At 39.5% G+C, this 17,128-nt stretch overlaps 1 protein-coding gene and 1 long non-coding RNA gene across 3 annotated transcripts in view; one reads left to right on the forward strand and one right to left on the reverse strand.

Moving 5' to 3' along the window:
• The window catches only part of SHISA9 (shisa family member 9), a 484,462-nt gene extending 482,786 nt beyond the window's left edge, over positions 1-1,676 (reverse strand). The window contains exon 1 of one of the 2 annotated variants that reach the window (XM_056806175.1): positions 300-1,676. In XM_056806175.1, the coding sequence (XP_056662153.1) occupies positions 300-1,015 (716 nt within the window). In that variant the 5' untranslated portion in view covers positions 1,016-1,676. The remainder of the gene's footprint in view (positions 1-299) is intronic. The other variant, XM_056806176.1, reaches the window with a different exon arrangement.
• LOC103091983 (uncharacterized) lies at positions 1,337-16,859 on the forward strand. The gene is made up of 2 exons (XR_008913634.1): positions 1,337-1,896; positions 10,548-16,859. It is a non-coding gene; the product is annotated as an uncharacterized LOC103091983 (long non-coding RNA).
• Positions 16,860-17,128: the final 269 nt, after the last annotated feature.

The following is a 17,128-nucleotide window of genomic DNA, read 5'->3' on the forward strand; positions in this document are numbered from 1 at the left end:
TGGTCCTGAATCTCAGAACTCGAGCAGGGACGGGACGCGTCTTTGCCACACAAATGCAAACCTCCCCTCGACATCCCCCACCCACCCACCCCTGCACCTCGATGGAGGAAGGAGTGTGGCAAGATGGGGAATAGAGAACCTCCCCCACCTGCGCTGAGAAAAGTGTCAGTTCCCCACACTCCCCAGCCCAAAGTTGGCTTCCCTAGCTCAGTTCCTACAAGAGTGGGGAGGGAGGCTGGAGAGGCGTTGCCAGAGGGAGGGGAAAACGGAGGTGGAAAGGGAAAGAAGAGGGAACCCACCTGGACATGTGCTCCCGCTGGGGTCGGTGAGCCTTTTCTAGCCCCAGCTTGGTGAAAATGCCCACCAGCACCATGACAGCCACCACCCCGCAAATGATGTAGACAATAAGGTTAGTCTTGTCCTTGGTTGGGTCATGCAGGGGGTCGTCCTTGCGGGCCGGGGGCTTGCCCGTGTTCAGCCAGAGTGGCGTGTCGTAGTTGGTGCAGGTGCTCTGGTTCAGGCGCCTCTTCTTGAACGTGCAGCAAAACCGAAAGCCACAAGTGCCGCAGCAGAAGATGAAGTCCCCAGAGCTGCAGTTAAACGGAGGGTCCCACTGCCCCATGACATCGAAGTAGCCTCGGCAGGAGTCTGGCGTAGGGGCTTTGGTTGGGGCCGCCTCTGAAGCGCCAGTGGCTTCCCCAGGATCCCCGGCTCCCGAACGGTTACCGCCTGACAGAACCACCACGTTGTCCAGGTGTTGATGCTGCTGTTGCTGCTGCTGGTGGAGCTGCCCCTGCCCTGATCGCTCCTGCGCCCGGCACACGCGGGCGCACAGCTCGGTCAGGCAACAGCCGAGGAGCAAGCGAAGGACACGGCGCATTGTGTCTCCCAGCCTGGGCTCCGCTGCTCTGCAGCCGCCGGAGCCGCTGCTGCCACCGCCGGAGCCGCCGCCGCCGCTGGAGCTGCTAAAGCTTCCGAGGCTGCCGGGAGCTGCGAGCCGCCAGGAGCCGCACATGCAGGGGGCGGCGCGGGGCGCTCTGTCCGCGGCCACTGCGCTCTCAGCCGGCGGCGTTTGGTTCCAGCGCGCGGCCACAAGGGGCTGGGCGCGGCGTTGCGCGTAGGGTCTGAGGGGGGAGGTGGAGGTGTGGGGAGGGGGAAGGGGAAGAAGAGAAGATGGTCAGTTCAGTAGCAGGTGTTTGGGGCAGAGGAAGACGGTTGAAAATGTCAATCTGTCCTAGGGCCCCTGCTGTCCGATGTCCCTCCCGTCCCCCTTCCTCTATTCTTTAGTCTCCCTGCACTCGTTCGCCGGATCCTTCTCACCTCTCCAGCTCCCCAAGTGCGCGAGTGAAAGGGAAGCGACACTTGTGGAATGAAGGGAGGGAGAGAAAGAGGAAGGAGGAGTGTGTGTGAAGAGAGGAGGGGTGACGGGAGGAAAGAGGGAGGGAGGAGGGCACGCAGGCTGAGGAGGCGAGAGTGGTAGGAGGGAAAGGATTGAGCTTGAGCAGGGTAGGAGGGGGGAGAATAGAGAAAGGTGGCAAGCGGGGGAGCGATTCGGGGGCAGTGTAGAGCCCTGGGAGAAGAGAGAAAGACTGGAAGGAAAGAACAGAGCGCTTCTTAATCTGCCTGCTCAGGGAGAAGCCACTTTTATCTCCTTGCATTGGAAAGCCTGGCACGTCTCCAGTTCAGGACCTATCTGACATGGGGGCTCGCTTTCTCCAAGAGAGATGGACCGTATGAGAAGGGCAGTGGAGGCATAGCATAGAGTTGAACCTGCAGAGCTGGTCCTAGTCTCTCAACGAGCTGCAGAATTGGGAGCGTCAGTAACATTTTCACCCGCCTGAGAAGCAAAAGGAGATGCTGGGGCAGAGCAACGAACTCCAGGATGCTGCGGGCTCAGTAAGGAGGGTCGGAGAGGGCTCGGACTTGGGAACTGGGAAGAGGTCTGTCCCAAGTCCAGTGACCCCCTTGTGCACGTGGAATTGCCCTGTGCTTTCCTAGACTGCGCTCTGGTGTCTGCGCCCTATAGTCCCCTGCAGAGCTCAGGAAACATAGAAGAAACCCAAAGGCACCCTTGGTCCCTTACTACCCTGAGCTCAGCAGCGGCAGAGTGGAGAAGGCAGATCAGAGGGGTGGGATGGTAGGCACTTCCGAAGGGGGGGGGGGGGGAAGGGAAGCTTCTGCCTGCTTTGGAGAGAGAGCGGTGCTCTTGCAGAGGGGTGCTAGAGATTAGAACAGGGCGGGGACCCGCAGGGTGGGAATGAGAAATAGATAGGAGCAATCTTGGGAGAAGTCCAGAGAGGATGAGGCAATGGGAGACGGAGGGTGCTGCTGGAACAGAGCATTCTATCTCTAAAAGCTTTGCTGGCTATCGGAGATTCCATCCCATCACAGGGCTCCAGAAAAGAGGGGGAAGGGCAAGAACGACCTGCCACTCTTTTGCTCTTTTGTGGAGGGCCAGGGGACCTTCACCCCGCAACCTTCTCCTTCCCAGCGGTTTATCGCCAAATTGAACCCGGCAACAGAGACCAGAGACACCTCTTCGAGCCACAGATTGGCAGAAGAGGGGTTTGAGAAAGGCTAACCTCCGAGTTTTTCTTACCTCAATCTCCCGCAGAAACTAGAAACAGAAGCTAGCTTCGATATTTCCAATTTTAGTAGCTCAAAGAGCTACTTTGCAGGTACCCCCCCCTTCTCCTCATGCCCTACATCTTTCCCTGATTAGACTCAAACATATGCCTTTTGTTGGGTCTCCCCTCTCTCCTGGATGAGCTAATCTCAATATAGCCATCATCAGGCCCTTTCTTAAACCGAGATTCTTCGTTGTCCCTCAGGGTCATTCCAATGATCATCCCAAGGAAATGAGTGGCTGAATCCTTACCTAGAGCTAGTAAGGGCAAGAAGAGATGCCCTTCCATCTGGATCCTATTGTTTATAAGCATCCTCTGAGCTTTCACATCTATTTCCAGGACGATTTTTTCTCATCTTTCCATCCAGTCTTCAAACATTCTCCCCTTTCTTTTTCTTCCATTTCTTCCTCTCTTCTGCTCAAAATTGACTTCTTTTAGTCCCCTGAATGTGGCTTGTATCAACTATGTTGTACCAAATTTAGAGCTCTTACCCGCCCAGGCATTTTGTTGTTGTTGTTTTAATTGCATTAACTAAGCACTGTCTACACTTTTCAGGCAGTCTGTTGTCCTATTTGCAATGAAATGAGATTTTAGCTCTTTTTTTCTTCATCTAAGACCTGGGTAGTTATCTCCAAGAGCCTATTTAGGTTTGGTCTCATAAGGGAAGATTTGCTGTGGGATTCCTCAGCATTCTAAATAGAATTCTAAACTGTGGAGGTGTTTACTGTTACTCTGTTACAATTCTGCCAAAGAAAGAGAGGTTGCATGATCCTTCCATTAGTATCTAGTAATTTGCTTCCTCCATGAGGTAACTTGTTTTTCCCCTGAAGAGTTAGGAAAGATGAACAACTCATACACTATTTCAAAGCAGCAGTAGCTGCTCTGTAGATCACTCTATTCAGGGAGTATGCCCTGTTCTCGTGGAAGACTATATTATTTCACAACTGCAATTACCACATCAAAAAGGTGAGAAAGTGTCTTCTCTGGGTAGATACTATTAATTAAAATTGAACCTACAAAGGCTGTGGTGGCATATCTATGTATGATTTATGAGTTCTTATATGACCTCCTAGAATAGGAGATCATAGAAAGGGAAGATTAAACCAGGTTATGTGTGTGTGTGCCTGTGTATATGTGTTATATAGCAAGGACAGACTTTAGTCAATGCCTATAGGGCAATCTGTGAGGCCCCCAGCAAAGGTAAAGAGAAGAGAGGATATAGAAAGGATATCATATCACTTCATGCTCAAGAAATTACAATGCACTTCTAGATTAAGTACAAAGACATAATTATTTTTGAAAGGTCTATTGGAGAACGTCTTCTCTAGGGTCTCCAAGTCCAAACTATACTGAAAACTGCTGTGATATCTAAATTATCTACTCTGTACTCCACAGCCTCCACTGTCACTTTGCTGTTCCTGAACCACTGGTCATCAACTGAGAACAACAACAATAAACATTTATTAAGTGTCTACTGCCTGAGGAACAAAATTATCTAAATTCAGACCTTGCCTTTAAGGCATGGCAGTCTAGTATGAGTTTAGGAAGCTAACATAGATAGCTATAATGCGCAATCTTCTTATTAATAATAAAGTCTTTTATAATATCTTTTGCCTTAAAGCCCTTAACATTTTACTTCCTCTGATGAAAACAAAATACTATCTGACCCCAGAAGGGATAGATTGGGAAAAGGGTGGAGGTGGGGAGAGAGGAAGAAAGTAGTAATCAACTGTGGGCAAGTCACTTAACTTTTCTGTGCCTCAGTTTCTTTATCTAAAAAAAGAAGGTAGACTGGATAGCCTCTGAAGTCCCCTCCAACTCTAATTCTATGATCCTATAGAGGAGCTCTTCTTTGAGCAAAGCCTAAACCAATAAATAAGAAGAAATAAGGTAAAGGAGCAGAGTCCAGATAGAAGAAAGAGAAGGAAAAAGCCTTTATTCTTAAATTTTAAGTTTTAAGAAGCAAGGACCTTTGGCAGTAAAAGTTTTATGAAATAAAATTTGCCTTGGATATGTCCCGCTCTATGGACTGATGGCTAATAAATACAAAGTCTAGTCTAAGTTCCCTTCAGCTCCTCATCTTCATATGCTAGCATGCGCGCACGCACACACACACACACATACACACACACCAATCTTACAGGAGAGAAAACAGTTCCAGAGTTTAAAATAGCTCAAGACCATTCAGAAGAGGTGTGAGTAGGATGCTGGTCTCATTCTTTTTAGCCAAGTGCTGTTTTCTCATTGAACCATAAGGAGTCACTGAAGGTCACATTTGTGAAGCAAAAAGCACGTGAAAGTTAATATGCAAGGATGTCTAAGTCCTTAAAAGAAGCTTAAGGATGAGTTGAGGAGGGTGATGTAAGTCGGGATCATCATGCTGGAGGAGGTGAGATTTTGGCTCACTATTTCATTTCTCTTTCTAGTTACTAGATCCTCAAATATTAAAGAACAAGTAAGTCACAGAATGAATCTATTCTTTGTTCCCGGGAAAGAATTGTTATTGACTCTAATGACAGTCCTTAATTAACAGTGTTTATGATAAAGAAAAGAGTCCTAATATCTCAAAGGTGAAAGTAACAGACCAAACTTTCATTATTTTTATATGGCTCATCTGAAATTCTTTTGAACACCCTATCTCTACACAAAAGTTGATGGAAAGATTTGTCTCTTCTCAAGTCAAACTTCTTGTATTTTCTTTTGTACAGCATATACTTTAGCTTCCAGGTCTCTCAGTCAAGGAATATTTCTCCAGAATTGGACTAAACATTTTTAAAGCACCAGAGAAAGTCTTGACTTATTTTGATTTTTAAAAACCAGTGTTTGCAGGATGTTACTACAGTAAATACACTCAAGACCTCTTAATAGGCCTATGGTTAATATAAACAGCTCTCTCTTTGGGATACAATTGGGAGACTTTTTTTTTTTGCAATGCACCTGGCAAAATCATTCAGGATAAAGGATCATCAGATTTCCCACTAAATGTATACATACAAATGAGATGAAATTAGTGATCAATTCCTAATTTAAATGCTTTCTATGAAATAAATTATGTCACTATCATTTACAATAAAGTAGCTTTTTAATACTAGTTACTATTTAATACTAATACTAATTAATACTAATTAATGTATTAATACTAATACATAGGTAGGTGTTTCATCAGTTGAATCTTTAATTATGCTATTTTGCAGTGCCACGTTGCAGCAAAGTTATAAATCTTACAATTATTAAGTACATGGACTTTTATTAATAATAGTTGAAGTATCCAGTACTTAAAGGTTTGCCAAGTACTTTAGATACATTATTTTACCATAGCTGGAAGGCAGTTCATCAGAAAAACATGATGTAGCATTGTTGCTGTTATTGGTTTGGGGGGTAAGAAGTTTATTGTTGCAATATGAGCAATATGGAAGCCAAAAAAGCTGATGTTTTATACCACACTATGAAAGGCATAGTATCTGAGAATGAGAAGCCATTAGTTCATATGTATTTTGCCCTGGTAAAATCACATTTGGAGATTGATAAATCGGAATGAATCAGAAGGTAAACGGAATGGTAAAAGTCCTTAAGTTCATTCCACATGAGGACTGGCTGAAAAAATGGGGATGTTTAGCCAAGAGACTAGAGGATTTAGGAGGAGCATATGTGTCTTCAGATTTTGGAAGGGCTATCACAAAGAGGGAATAGATTGTTTTATGTTTGATCCCAAAGGATATGAGCAAGAGCAATAAGTCAAAGTTGAAAATAGCAAATTTAGTCTTGATGTGAGGAAAAAATTTACTAGCAACTTGAGCTATACAAAAGTTAAATGGGTTGTATAAGGAGCTAGTTAAGTTCTCCCTCACTAGAAGGCTTCTAGCAAAGGTTTAATGACTGCTTGTTAGGTTATATTGTAAAGGATAATCCTGTTCCAGGAATGAGTTGTACTAGATGGCCACTAAGATCTTATCCTGCCCTGAAATTTTGTGATTCTGTGAACCTCTTAGGCAAGTACTATAGGTGTTATCCCAATTCTACAAATAAGAAAACTGAGGCTTAATAGCCTTACAATTAAACTTAGATGTTACTGACAAAGTTCAGTGTTCTATCTTAGACACCATGCTGCCTCTATTACCTACTTAAAAGAAATGTTAATGGCTCACTTCCATCTGCAACAAATCAGTTACTAAACTGTTCATTTTTTTATCTACTACCTAATGGTTTTTTCCATTAACTGTACTCATTAAGGAATCTTACTTAGTACAAAAAAAAAATTTCTAAAGAACCTATCGGCCTTAGAAACAAGAGTAAACACAGCCGCAAATGATTATCCAGACTCAGCAAATGCTGAGTTTTTGTCCCCAATGTTTTGTAGTTATCTATCAAATAAATAAATCAAAATTAAAGTGAGAAGAGAAAGGTCAATCCAGGTACAGTCTGCTTCTTTTCATATTTTTGATGGACATTAGGGTTCTCTGATAGATTTGGTCATAATTTAGAAGGGGTCTCTGTAACTTATTTGGTCCAGCCCTTTCCTACATATAAATAAGATATTATTCTCATTGTCCAAGTTCTTAAGCTTTGCATTCAAAACCATTCATTCTAGCCTTATATCTCTCCATTCTATTGTATTAACCCATAAGATTCCATTAAAAAAAAGTAATATGAGATAAGGCTAGAAAGGGAGAGTGATAACAAATTGTGGAAGACATTGAGTACCAAAGAGAAACATTTGAACTTTACTCAGGCAATAGGGATATCCTGGAGATTTTCAGCTTAGGAGTAACACAAGGGGTAGCCAAAGCAATCTAGAAAAATACACTAGGCTGAATCCTGATGAATCCTGAATCCTGAATCCGCAAACAGAAACAAAGAGGCTTGTGGACACAAGGGACTAGGTCTCACCGGGACCTCAGTGCTCCAAGCACTCCAACACAGGGAGAGAATATGCCCTAAACCTATACAAGAACACCATGACCTTCTGACAGGTGTGAGGACAGGGGTCAGCTGGTTCATTGGACTACCTAAAAGTCACAACCAATAAGAGCCTAGACATCATATTTAGAGAACTCTTAAAAGAGAACTGCCCAGACTCTTTAGAACCGGAAGGCAAGTGGAAATAGAATCCACTAATCACCTTTTGAAAGAAACCTTAAAATGAAAACTAAGAACACCATAGCCAAAATCAATACCTTCCAAGTCAAAGAAAAAAATACTGCCAACAGCCAGAAAGAAAGAATTCAAGCATCAAGGAGCCGTAATCAGAATCTCATATGATTTATCAGCTATCACTATAAAGTAATGAGGAGCTTGTCAGAACTCAAATCTAGAAGTCAAAGGATATAGGTTTACAGCCAAGAATAGCTTACCCAGCAAAACTGGGTATAATCTTATAGAGGGAAAAAATGGAAAGTAAGGACTTACAAGCATTCCTGATTCAAAGATCAAAGCTGCAATGAAACTCTGAAGTTCAAACATAATAGTTAAGAGAAACAAAAGAAGTAAACATGAATGAGCAATTATAAAGGATTAAACAAGGATAAACTGCTTGCAAGATGATATGTATTCCCCTTAAACTCTATTACTGAGGATCATAGAGGAAGTTTAAGTAGAAACAAGGTCTGGAAAGGTTTCTTTTATATCTTCACTATCTTATAAGAAGAATGGAAAGAGAGGAATGCTAGGAATGAAGAAGGGGAAAGAAGGTATGGGGAAAGTATGTTATGCAACTGGGGTATACAAGCAGAAAGCTACAAAAAAGGAAGACAGGAGTGGCTGACATTTGAAATACTCATTTGAAGAAAGAATACACACACAAGCACATACATTTGAAGAAAGAATACACACACACACTCGTGCACACACACACATGCATGCACACACAAGTTTGGGTGTAGAAATACATTTCACCCAACAGGGAAGAGGAAAGGGAAATTAGAGGAAAGGATGATTTTAAAAGGCTTTTTCTATGCAAAAACAAAACAACTAAGGATGCACAAAAAATATTTATAGCTCCTTTTGAGATGACAAAGAATGCAAATCTTAGGGCAAGCCCATCAACTAGAGAATGACAAGTTATAGTATATAAATGTGATAAAATACCACTGTGCTGTAAGAAATGATGAAAGGGATGGTTTCAGTGAAACCTGGGAGGAATTGCATAATGCAGGGTGAAGTAAACAGAATGAGGAGAGCAATTTAAACAATGAGAATAATATGGTAAACAACAACTTTAAAAGATCTATGAACTCTGCTAAGTGTAAAGATCAACCACAATTCCAGAGGACTAATGCCATCTCCTGATAGGGAAGTGAGAATGCAGAATAAGACACATAGTTATAGACATATAAACTTATAGGTGTGTGTATATGTATTATATAAAACATACATTTGTAGATATATACATTTATATATACTCAGGTTTTACATGAACAATACAGACATTTATTTTATTTGACTATACACATGTTTGTAACAAGAGGTGTCTGTTTAATTTTCATTCAGAGGGAGTGGTGGAGAGAAAAGGCTGATTTGTGGTGGTTGGAAAAAATTATTATCAATTAATTGTGCATACTCTCTCCATCACAGGGGTGGGGGGAAGGGGAGTATAGAAATATATGTCTTTAGATCATTGATTTAACATCAACTGTCAATTGAATAAATTATAACTAATACTCCACATATAAAATGTAATTACTTCTATAATGTAATAATGTCATCATTCATGTTATCCCCATTTATTCCATGTGAACTCTAAGGAGAGCACTATATGTTAGGTCCTATATGATATTTGTTTTCCCAGGCACCTGCCCATTGGATATAGCTCGCCTCAAATAAATCCTCCCCCATGCCAGTTAGAATCAGTTCCACTATGTTATGGGCTGGCTAATAAGTGTAACATTGTGATGCCTTATTTAATGGCAGTCTAGATGCAATGAATGATTATATGACCCTGAAGTAACAACCAGTAGCCACTAGAGGAGTTAGGTACATCACAATTTATGGGCTTCCTCTGAAGAACTTTGAGCCTTTCAAATGGTGGGATGGTGATCTCTCATGACATGAGGATTAAAGTATTCCTAGAAGTGGTTATATGCTATTATTTAAAGAAAAAAAAAACAGAACTGCCATGGCCAGTTCCATTTTTAAGAAATTTTATTCTGGAAGCAATATGAAAGGTCCATTTAAGGAGAGAGAAAGAAGAGAACTGTGAAGACCTGTTAGATTAAGAAGACTACTTCACTATTCTAGGGAGGTGAGGAATGATGGTCTGTACAAAGGTGATGGCAACAGGAATAATGAAAAGGGTCAGATATAAGAGATGTTATGATATTAGAATTAATAGAATTTGGTAATTGATTTGATGTGAGGTTTGAAATAGAAAGAAATAGAAAGGCAATCTCCAAAAGTTACAAATATGAAATAATTGGTGTCACAGATAGAAATAACACAGGAAGAAGCAGATTTACAGTGAAAGGTAATAAGGTTTTAGGCAGACATTTTAATAAGAACAATAAGTATCCAAAGGGGGAGGTTAGAAAGGTAAGAATGTGCTAGTATAACTGAGTAAAGAAGTTGGCATATGCTGTTCCATTTTGCGAGAAGATAGAGTTGTGTAAGGGGAAAAGGGTTATTTATTATATAAAAAGGTTGGACTAGATTATATATAAAATAGGATCACCAGGAATCTAATTTATTCCAGAGATTTATTTACAATTTATTTACACAATATAGAAAGAGTGAAGTAAGAAAATCAGAGAGAGGATAGGGTAAGATAAACTAACCTAAGCATGAAGTAATTTACTCCCGGCCCCTGGTTCAACTTGGGCAGGGAGAGTTAGTCCTTAGCTGGCCTCAGCAAAGCTGAGGACCTAGGGAAGTCTTTCTCAAGAGGTAGGTCTCTCCTGAAGCTAGTTTTGTTTTGTTTTGTTTTTTCAGAAAATATCCAGGAAAGGAGTCAGCCTTTTCATTCACCACATGTCAGTCCAAAAGAAGAGATTTAAGAACAGCCTCACCAGGAGGTGAACTCTCAGGTTCAGTCAACAGATTCTTCTCCAGTCTCACTCCAAAGAATGGAGAACTGCCTCTCACAGGAAGTTCAACTCCAAGTAAAAACTCTACTCAGAAAGTTGTAACTCCCTTTTAAAGACACTTTCTTTTGCATCACTTCCTGTGCCTTCCTCTAATTTTATATCTACCAATCACAGTTGAAGCTTTGCTTTAGGACTGCCCAGGGGCAGTCAATTTATTTCTGATTCATCACCCACTATTGCACATATGGGTCACAGGCCTCCCCCATTCAAGTGTGAATGTGGTGTTTACACCTTTGGTGATTAAATCTAAAAATGGGCAGATCTCCCCACTCAACTTTTAAGTAGGGTATTTATATTTTTGGTGATTAAATCTAAAAATGGGCAGGGGAATTAATTTCATTTTCACAATCAGGGGAGAGTTAAACTTAATCTTCACAGTTGGATCTCTCTGTCTCTGTGTCCCCTTCTTTCTCGTTCTCTGTCTCTATGTCTCTCCATCTCTGTCTCTATGTCTCTCCATCTCTGTACCTCTTTCTTTCTCTCTCTCTCTCTCTCTCTCTCTCTCTCTCTCTCTCTCTCTCTCTCTCTCTCTCTCTCTCTCTCTCTCTCTCTCCCCCCCTCTCTCTCCCCTTCTCCCTCTCCCACTCTCCCTCTCTCCCTCCCTCTCTCCCTTTTTCCCTTTCCCTCTCTTGCTTTATTCCTTTCTGCCCCTCCCTAGTCAAGAGGAACAAAATGTCTTGATGCATCAGGGATTAATACAGGAATGGGAATTAAATTGTATAGCATTAAATATTTGATAAATGCTTATGAAACAGGATTGAATTTCATGTTAGAAAGAACCACCAAGATCTCCTAGTCCAAATCCTTCCTTTTGTAGACAGGGAAAATGAGGCCCATAGAAGTAATGTAACCTATGCAAGCTTCTGCAGCAAAATAGTGTCATGGCTGAAACTAGAGTGAGGTTCCCTGGCTTCTAGTTCTGGACTGTTTCTTCTACCACCATGCTACCTTACAAAATGGGGACTGGAGAAATGTTGAAATTATGACCTGTTATAATATAGTTTATAACATGGAAGAAAGTTACTAAGGCCATTTTTCTCATACTAAATTTGGGGTCCTCCAAAAGTAAAATTCCTTTTTCATATCCTTAGTTTCCCTAATGTCAAGCTTGGGTAAATTCCAAGCCCCTCCACAACCTGTAACATCAAATTGAATGTCTCAGAACTACACTGTAGCCATATTTAAGAAAGCAGACAGCACTAATAAAGTGTCCAAAGAAAGTCAGTGGAGTGGAGTAGAATGCAAAAGATAAGAAAGCATAGAAAAGAACAGTATTGTTGAGAATCTGTCTTGTTCCTACTGTGCCGCCACTACCAAAAACAATAAGAATAACACTTTTTAAAGTTTTTATGCCATTTAATATTACTGTGTGACTTAGGCACAATCATTTCATATCTCTTTAAACTGAGGAAACTGGACTAAATAATACATAAATTTCCTACCATTGCTCTTAAATTCTATGACTTTTCTAAAAGCAAAGGAAAAAATTAAAGGTTTCTTTTTAGTTCTTGGGACAGAAAAAAGGCAAAAACTCAAATAGAAATGTCAGTCAATTTAATTTCTATATCTTTACAAATCAACTCAAAATCCTGCTTCTGACACTCATTGTACTATTTGTGCTGCATTGGACAAGTTAGCATCCCTTGGATTCAATTTCCTCATTTGTCAAATCAGGGGTTTAGACTAGATGGGACTGAGGTCCCTTCCAGACCAGACTAGATGTGATTGAGGTCCCTTCCAGCTCTAGATCTAGTATCTTCTGATCTATCTTCTGAAAACTTTCTTTGAGTAATCCACATCCAAATATAAATGGATAATGTAGGGACTATGACTTGAATCTCTACATTCAATATAGGGAAAGAAACTTGTGGTGTTTGATAAATTACTAAATTTATAAATAGACTTTTATGTCTATTCTGCTCTTAGCCTCAGTTTTCAAAATTGCAGAAATAGTATGATTGAATTAGATGAGTTCTAAAGACCCTTCCAGCTCTGATCAGTACTCTAGTTTGGGACTTGCCAAATGAAGAGCATTGAGGACAATATATAGAATAACCAGAGAACAACTCAAAGATGAAAGGACCTGCAAAGGAAAGCTTGGTTTATATGGTCCAGAAAAGCATTTTAGGCTAGTCAAGGGTAACAAATATAATTTCCCAATGAAAGATAAAATGTTTGGTTAGTGTAAGTTAGCAGCTATTCAATATCTTCTAGAAACAATTCAAAGGGGAAAATGCTCGACTATAGTAAGAGGACATTAGGTTACATGTTTGTAAAATAATTTGTAACCTTTAAAGTTCTATTTAAGTAATTGGAAGTAGGAGTATATCACTTAGGAGACATTGTAATATGCTATAAGTCTATGATTTTATGATCTTCAAAAGCAGGATACAATCGAAATTAAATATAATAACCAAAATGCAGTGATGAAAAAAATCTCAAGAAAATCCATATAAATATTTTACTAAATGGGAAAGTTGAATTTTCCACACTTTTCTACAATATTAGCCACAATCAAAACCCCAAAATAAAGCCATAAATACGCTGGTGTGAAAGATAGTGCTTTGATCCACATCCATCCAACTCCAACAATTCTCTCTCTGGAGGTGGATAGCATTCCCCATTATGAGTCTTGCAGGTTTTTCCCAGAGAATTGCATTGTTGGGAGTAGCCAAGTTTTCACAGTTGATCATCATACAATATCAGCAGACCATAACTACTGCTATTCAGAATATCATAAAACGGAAGGTAGGAAGACTTAACACTTGCCATATAGATTTTTATAATACAGGAAAAATGTGCCAACATAGACACACATATACAATACATAGATGATTGAACAACATTGGCAAAGTGTAGGAATTAATTAAATAAGTTAATGTCCTACATAATGCAAGAATGTAGTTGTAAACTCATCTTTTTCATCAGCTATTCTGCTCTACCACCACCCCATGCCCCAAGTCCAGGTAATCTTTAGACCAAGATCAGCAGTAGAAAGTAAGACCTTTAAGTTTTCATAAAGCAATTTTGACTTGAAACAAGAGAAATGTGATGAAAATATTCTGTAATCAAATCACATAATTTTACTCATTCAGATTCTATAACATATGTTTGTTTATTTAAAGATTGATGACTTCTATGTTAATACAATATTAGCTTTATTTGAAGAAATTAATTAAGTTCTTCTACTTACACTTGTCCATGTAATTACTAACGTCATGGAAAGTCAATGAAAACTTATAGGAATTTCCTTGAATTTTCAGCCCTGGTTTATAAATGACATTGAGGCTATATAGTATAATCTAAGATCTTTGTATTCAAGGAAAATAGTCTATACTATCTTATGATGTAAGTAGAGCAGCTGTTTTAAAAGTGTTAAGGATCCTGCAGCTAGTCTTCTTAAATGAAAGCCACATATAATTGTAAGGGTTGTGCTGTTGATTGGATTCTGACACTAATACTATTACTGACTTAAATTAAACACTAAAAAAATAGATAAAGACTCCACTACAATTGTTGTCCTTGTTTTGCTTTAGTTTTGAAATAATAAGCAGGAATGGGTGGAAGAGATTCCCAAGACATTTTTTTTCCTAAACTGGTTCATGGAGCAAAAAGTTTAAGGGTAACTAATGCAAGCGGAGTTCAAATTCTGCCACTCTTGCATTCAAAATGGATTTCAACAGAAAGAGAGTATGGGAAAAAAGCATACTGTGGAATAAAATTAGATTAATGAGAATTGAGCATCACACAAAAATTTTGGTCAGGCAGTTCAAGTTTTGGTTAATTCTAGCCAAAGAATTGTTTGTGGAAGTTGGCTTCACAAATATTTAATTGTCTGCCCTCAAGGGAGACAACAAGTAAGAGGATCATCTTCCAAACTGATAGCTGATAGCTGATAGCAAAAGGAGCTAAACACTGAACCAGGTGAAAAGGAAAGAAGCCAATAGTCACACATAATGTCTATATAATATAATATACATTATTAGCTTATGTTAATGTATAAATCTTCTTGATATTTGCTAATACAGAAGATTTTGTATCTTGAACAAAAAAAATCTATTCAATCTATTTAATTTTTCTGTTTTGTTAGTATAATGGAGAATAAAAGGTTTTTAAAGCAAATCCAGTGTTTCATGTTAGCATGTGCTGACTGACATTGTTTTCCTGTAGTTTAACATTGAGGTTTGCTCAAAACTACAATGGTGCCACAGCTCAAAAATAATACAGCATGGGGAAAAGAACTTAACTCTAATTTGAAATGTACATCAAGTCATTGGGAGAAAGAGAGGAAGAAGTTGCTGAGTGCAGGTCCTAGAGGTGTCTTTTGTGGTTTGTTTTCTTGCATCAGCATGTTATATGTAAACATCAGAGCATCATCTTATTTTAATAACACATTTAACTGCTAACACATACACAGGAGATCATGATGTTTGCCAATAAAAAATGAGTTTTAATCCCAGATGCAGGTACTATAAGCCAGCAAGTTTTATCGATTATACTGCTAGCTATAAACAGTCCTTAATTTGCTACATCAGATCGAAAACATTAAAAATGAAGGCACTGAAACTGACATGACAATTTTTATATCAAAGCCACTTTTCTAGGATGGGGCAATAGCTCTAAAGAGAGCAGCTCAGCATGTTATTGGGCAGTGTGGGGAAAGATAGGGCTGCTGTGTGTCAGTTCCACCCATGTACTTAACCATTTTAACACACATACACACACGGCCTTCTTAGTGGCAGTTTTATGAATTTCATCTTGTACAGTCTTTAAAGTAGAACCAAGTGAAATTACTCAGAAGCTTATCTTATGCCCCTTCCCTCAAATCCACTTTCTGCCTTTCCTCCCTGACCTTCCACAGCTGCCTTCATGGCCCCTAGACCTGTCACAGTGCTCTCCTCGATTCCTGGCCTGACTTCTTTTCATTTATGGATCCTGCCCTTTTTTAATACTCTATTCCATGCTGTGCCTTGCTTCTTCTAACTCTTAAACAAAATACTATTAAACTTCAATTACTAGAAACATTCCATGAAAAGCATGATAATTGAAGTTTCTGAAAACTGACTTTTGGCAGGGGGGGTGATCTTTGGTGCTAAAAAAAAAAAACTCTACAACTTGCAAAGTTGAATTAGCCTTGTTTATATGTATATAAAGAGACAAGAAGCACAGAGAACTGGCCTGGAAGCCAGGAAGACCTGGGTTTAAGTCCCACTTATGATACATACTGGTTATATGTCCCTGGACATGTCAGTTAATCTCTCACTGCCCTGGGTAACTCTCTAAGACTCTAAATTGCAGAGAAGTGGCCAATCTTCTTTTGTAGAAGTTTTCATGTGTAGGAGGTCCCTCTGTCAATAAAATCACAGATCTAGTCCCTGGCTATGATTAAAATATAATTTAATCTCTCTTTGGTAATCATAAATAATTCAGTGTTGTAGCTTCATTACTATTCTAGTTTATTAAATTTTGGTTTTAGCACTGACAAATCAATTTATTTGACTATATGTAAACAGCTGACTCATGGAAAATAATCTTTTCTCTCTATTAAAATGTAGTCAATTTCATTTTTGTGGTATTATTTTATACTGCCCATGTCCAGTGCCTACTAATATTTTTGAAGAAAGTGTTCATGATACATAGATATGAGACTTCTGTACAAATTATGTCATCAGACTCTTGGTTTTTTCTCTCAAATAATACTTTCCTATGTATTTCTCCCCATCTTCATCTTTTCTCACTTTACAATGAAGATACCAAGTTATCAGAGTATATGTAGATTTGATTTAGTGGGTCTTATCAAGTCCTTAATAGAATTTTTCTATTGCTTTGTCTTCAGTTAATGATGACAGTATGTAAATGGTATTTTTATTGTCATTGTCATCTTTTTTACGAATACTTTTCATTAATGTAGCAATACAGGTTAATAAACTGACCCATGAAATACTTTTTAAAATAACTTTTGAACACATATAACTCATTCTGCCAACTCTTTTGTTTCTTATGTAACACCTGTAAACCATCCTTCCATTTAGCTGAAATTTTTTTCTGCTTGTTTCCTCCAGTTCCTCTAGTAGTATATCAACTTAGTAATCAATGTACAATGATTTCACATGTAGAGTACCAACAGTCAAATTAAAGTTTATTAGTGATTTTAAAACTGTGTGAATCTCTCATAATTAGAGAAATGCAAATCAAAACAACTCTGAAGTACCACCTCACACCTAGAAGATTGGCCAATATGACGACAAAGGAAAGGGAGGGGATATGGTAAAATTGGGACACTACTACACTGTTGGTAGAGTTGAGAATTGATCCAATCATTCTGGAAGGCAATTTGGAATTATGCCCAAAGGGCTTTAAAAGACTGCCTGCTCTTTAATCCAGTCAAACCACTGCTGCATTTGTACTCCAAAGAGATAATGGGAA

This window comes from Monodelphis domestica, chromosome 7, assembly GCF_027887165.1.
Source record: "Monodelphis domestica isolate mMonDom1 chromosome 7, mMonDom1.pri, whole genome shotgun sequence".
Classification (NCBI taxonomy): domain Eukaryota; kingdom Metazoa; phylum Chordata; class Mammalia; order Didelphimorphia; family Didelphidae; genus Monodelphis; species Monodelphis domestica.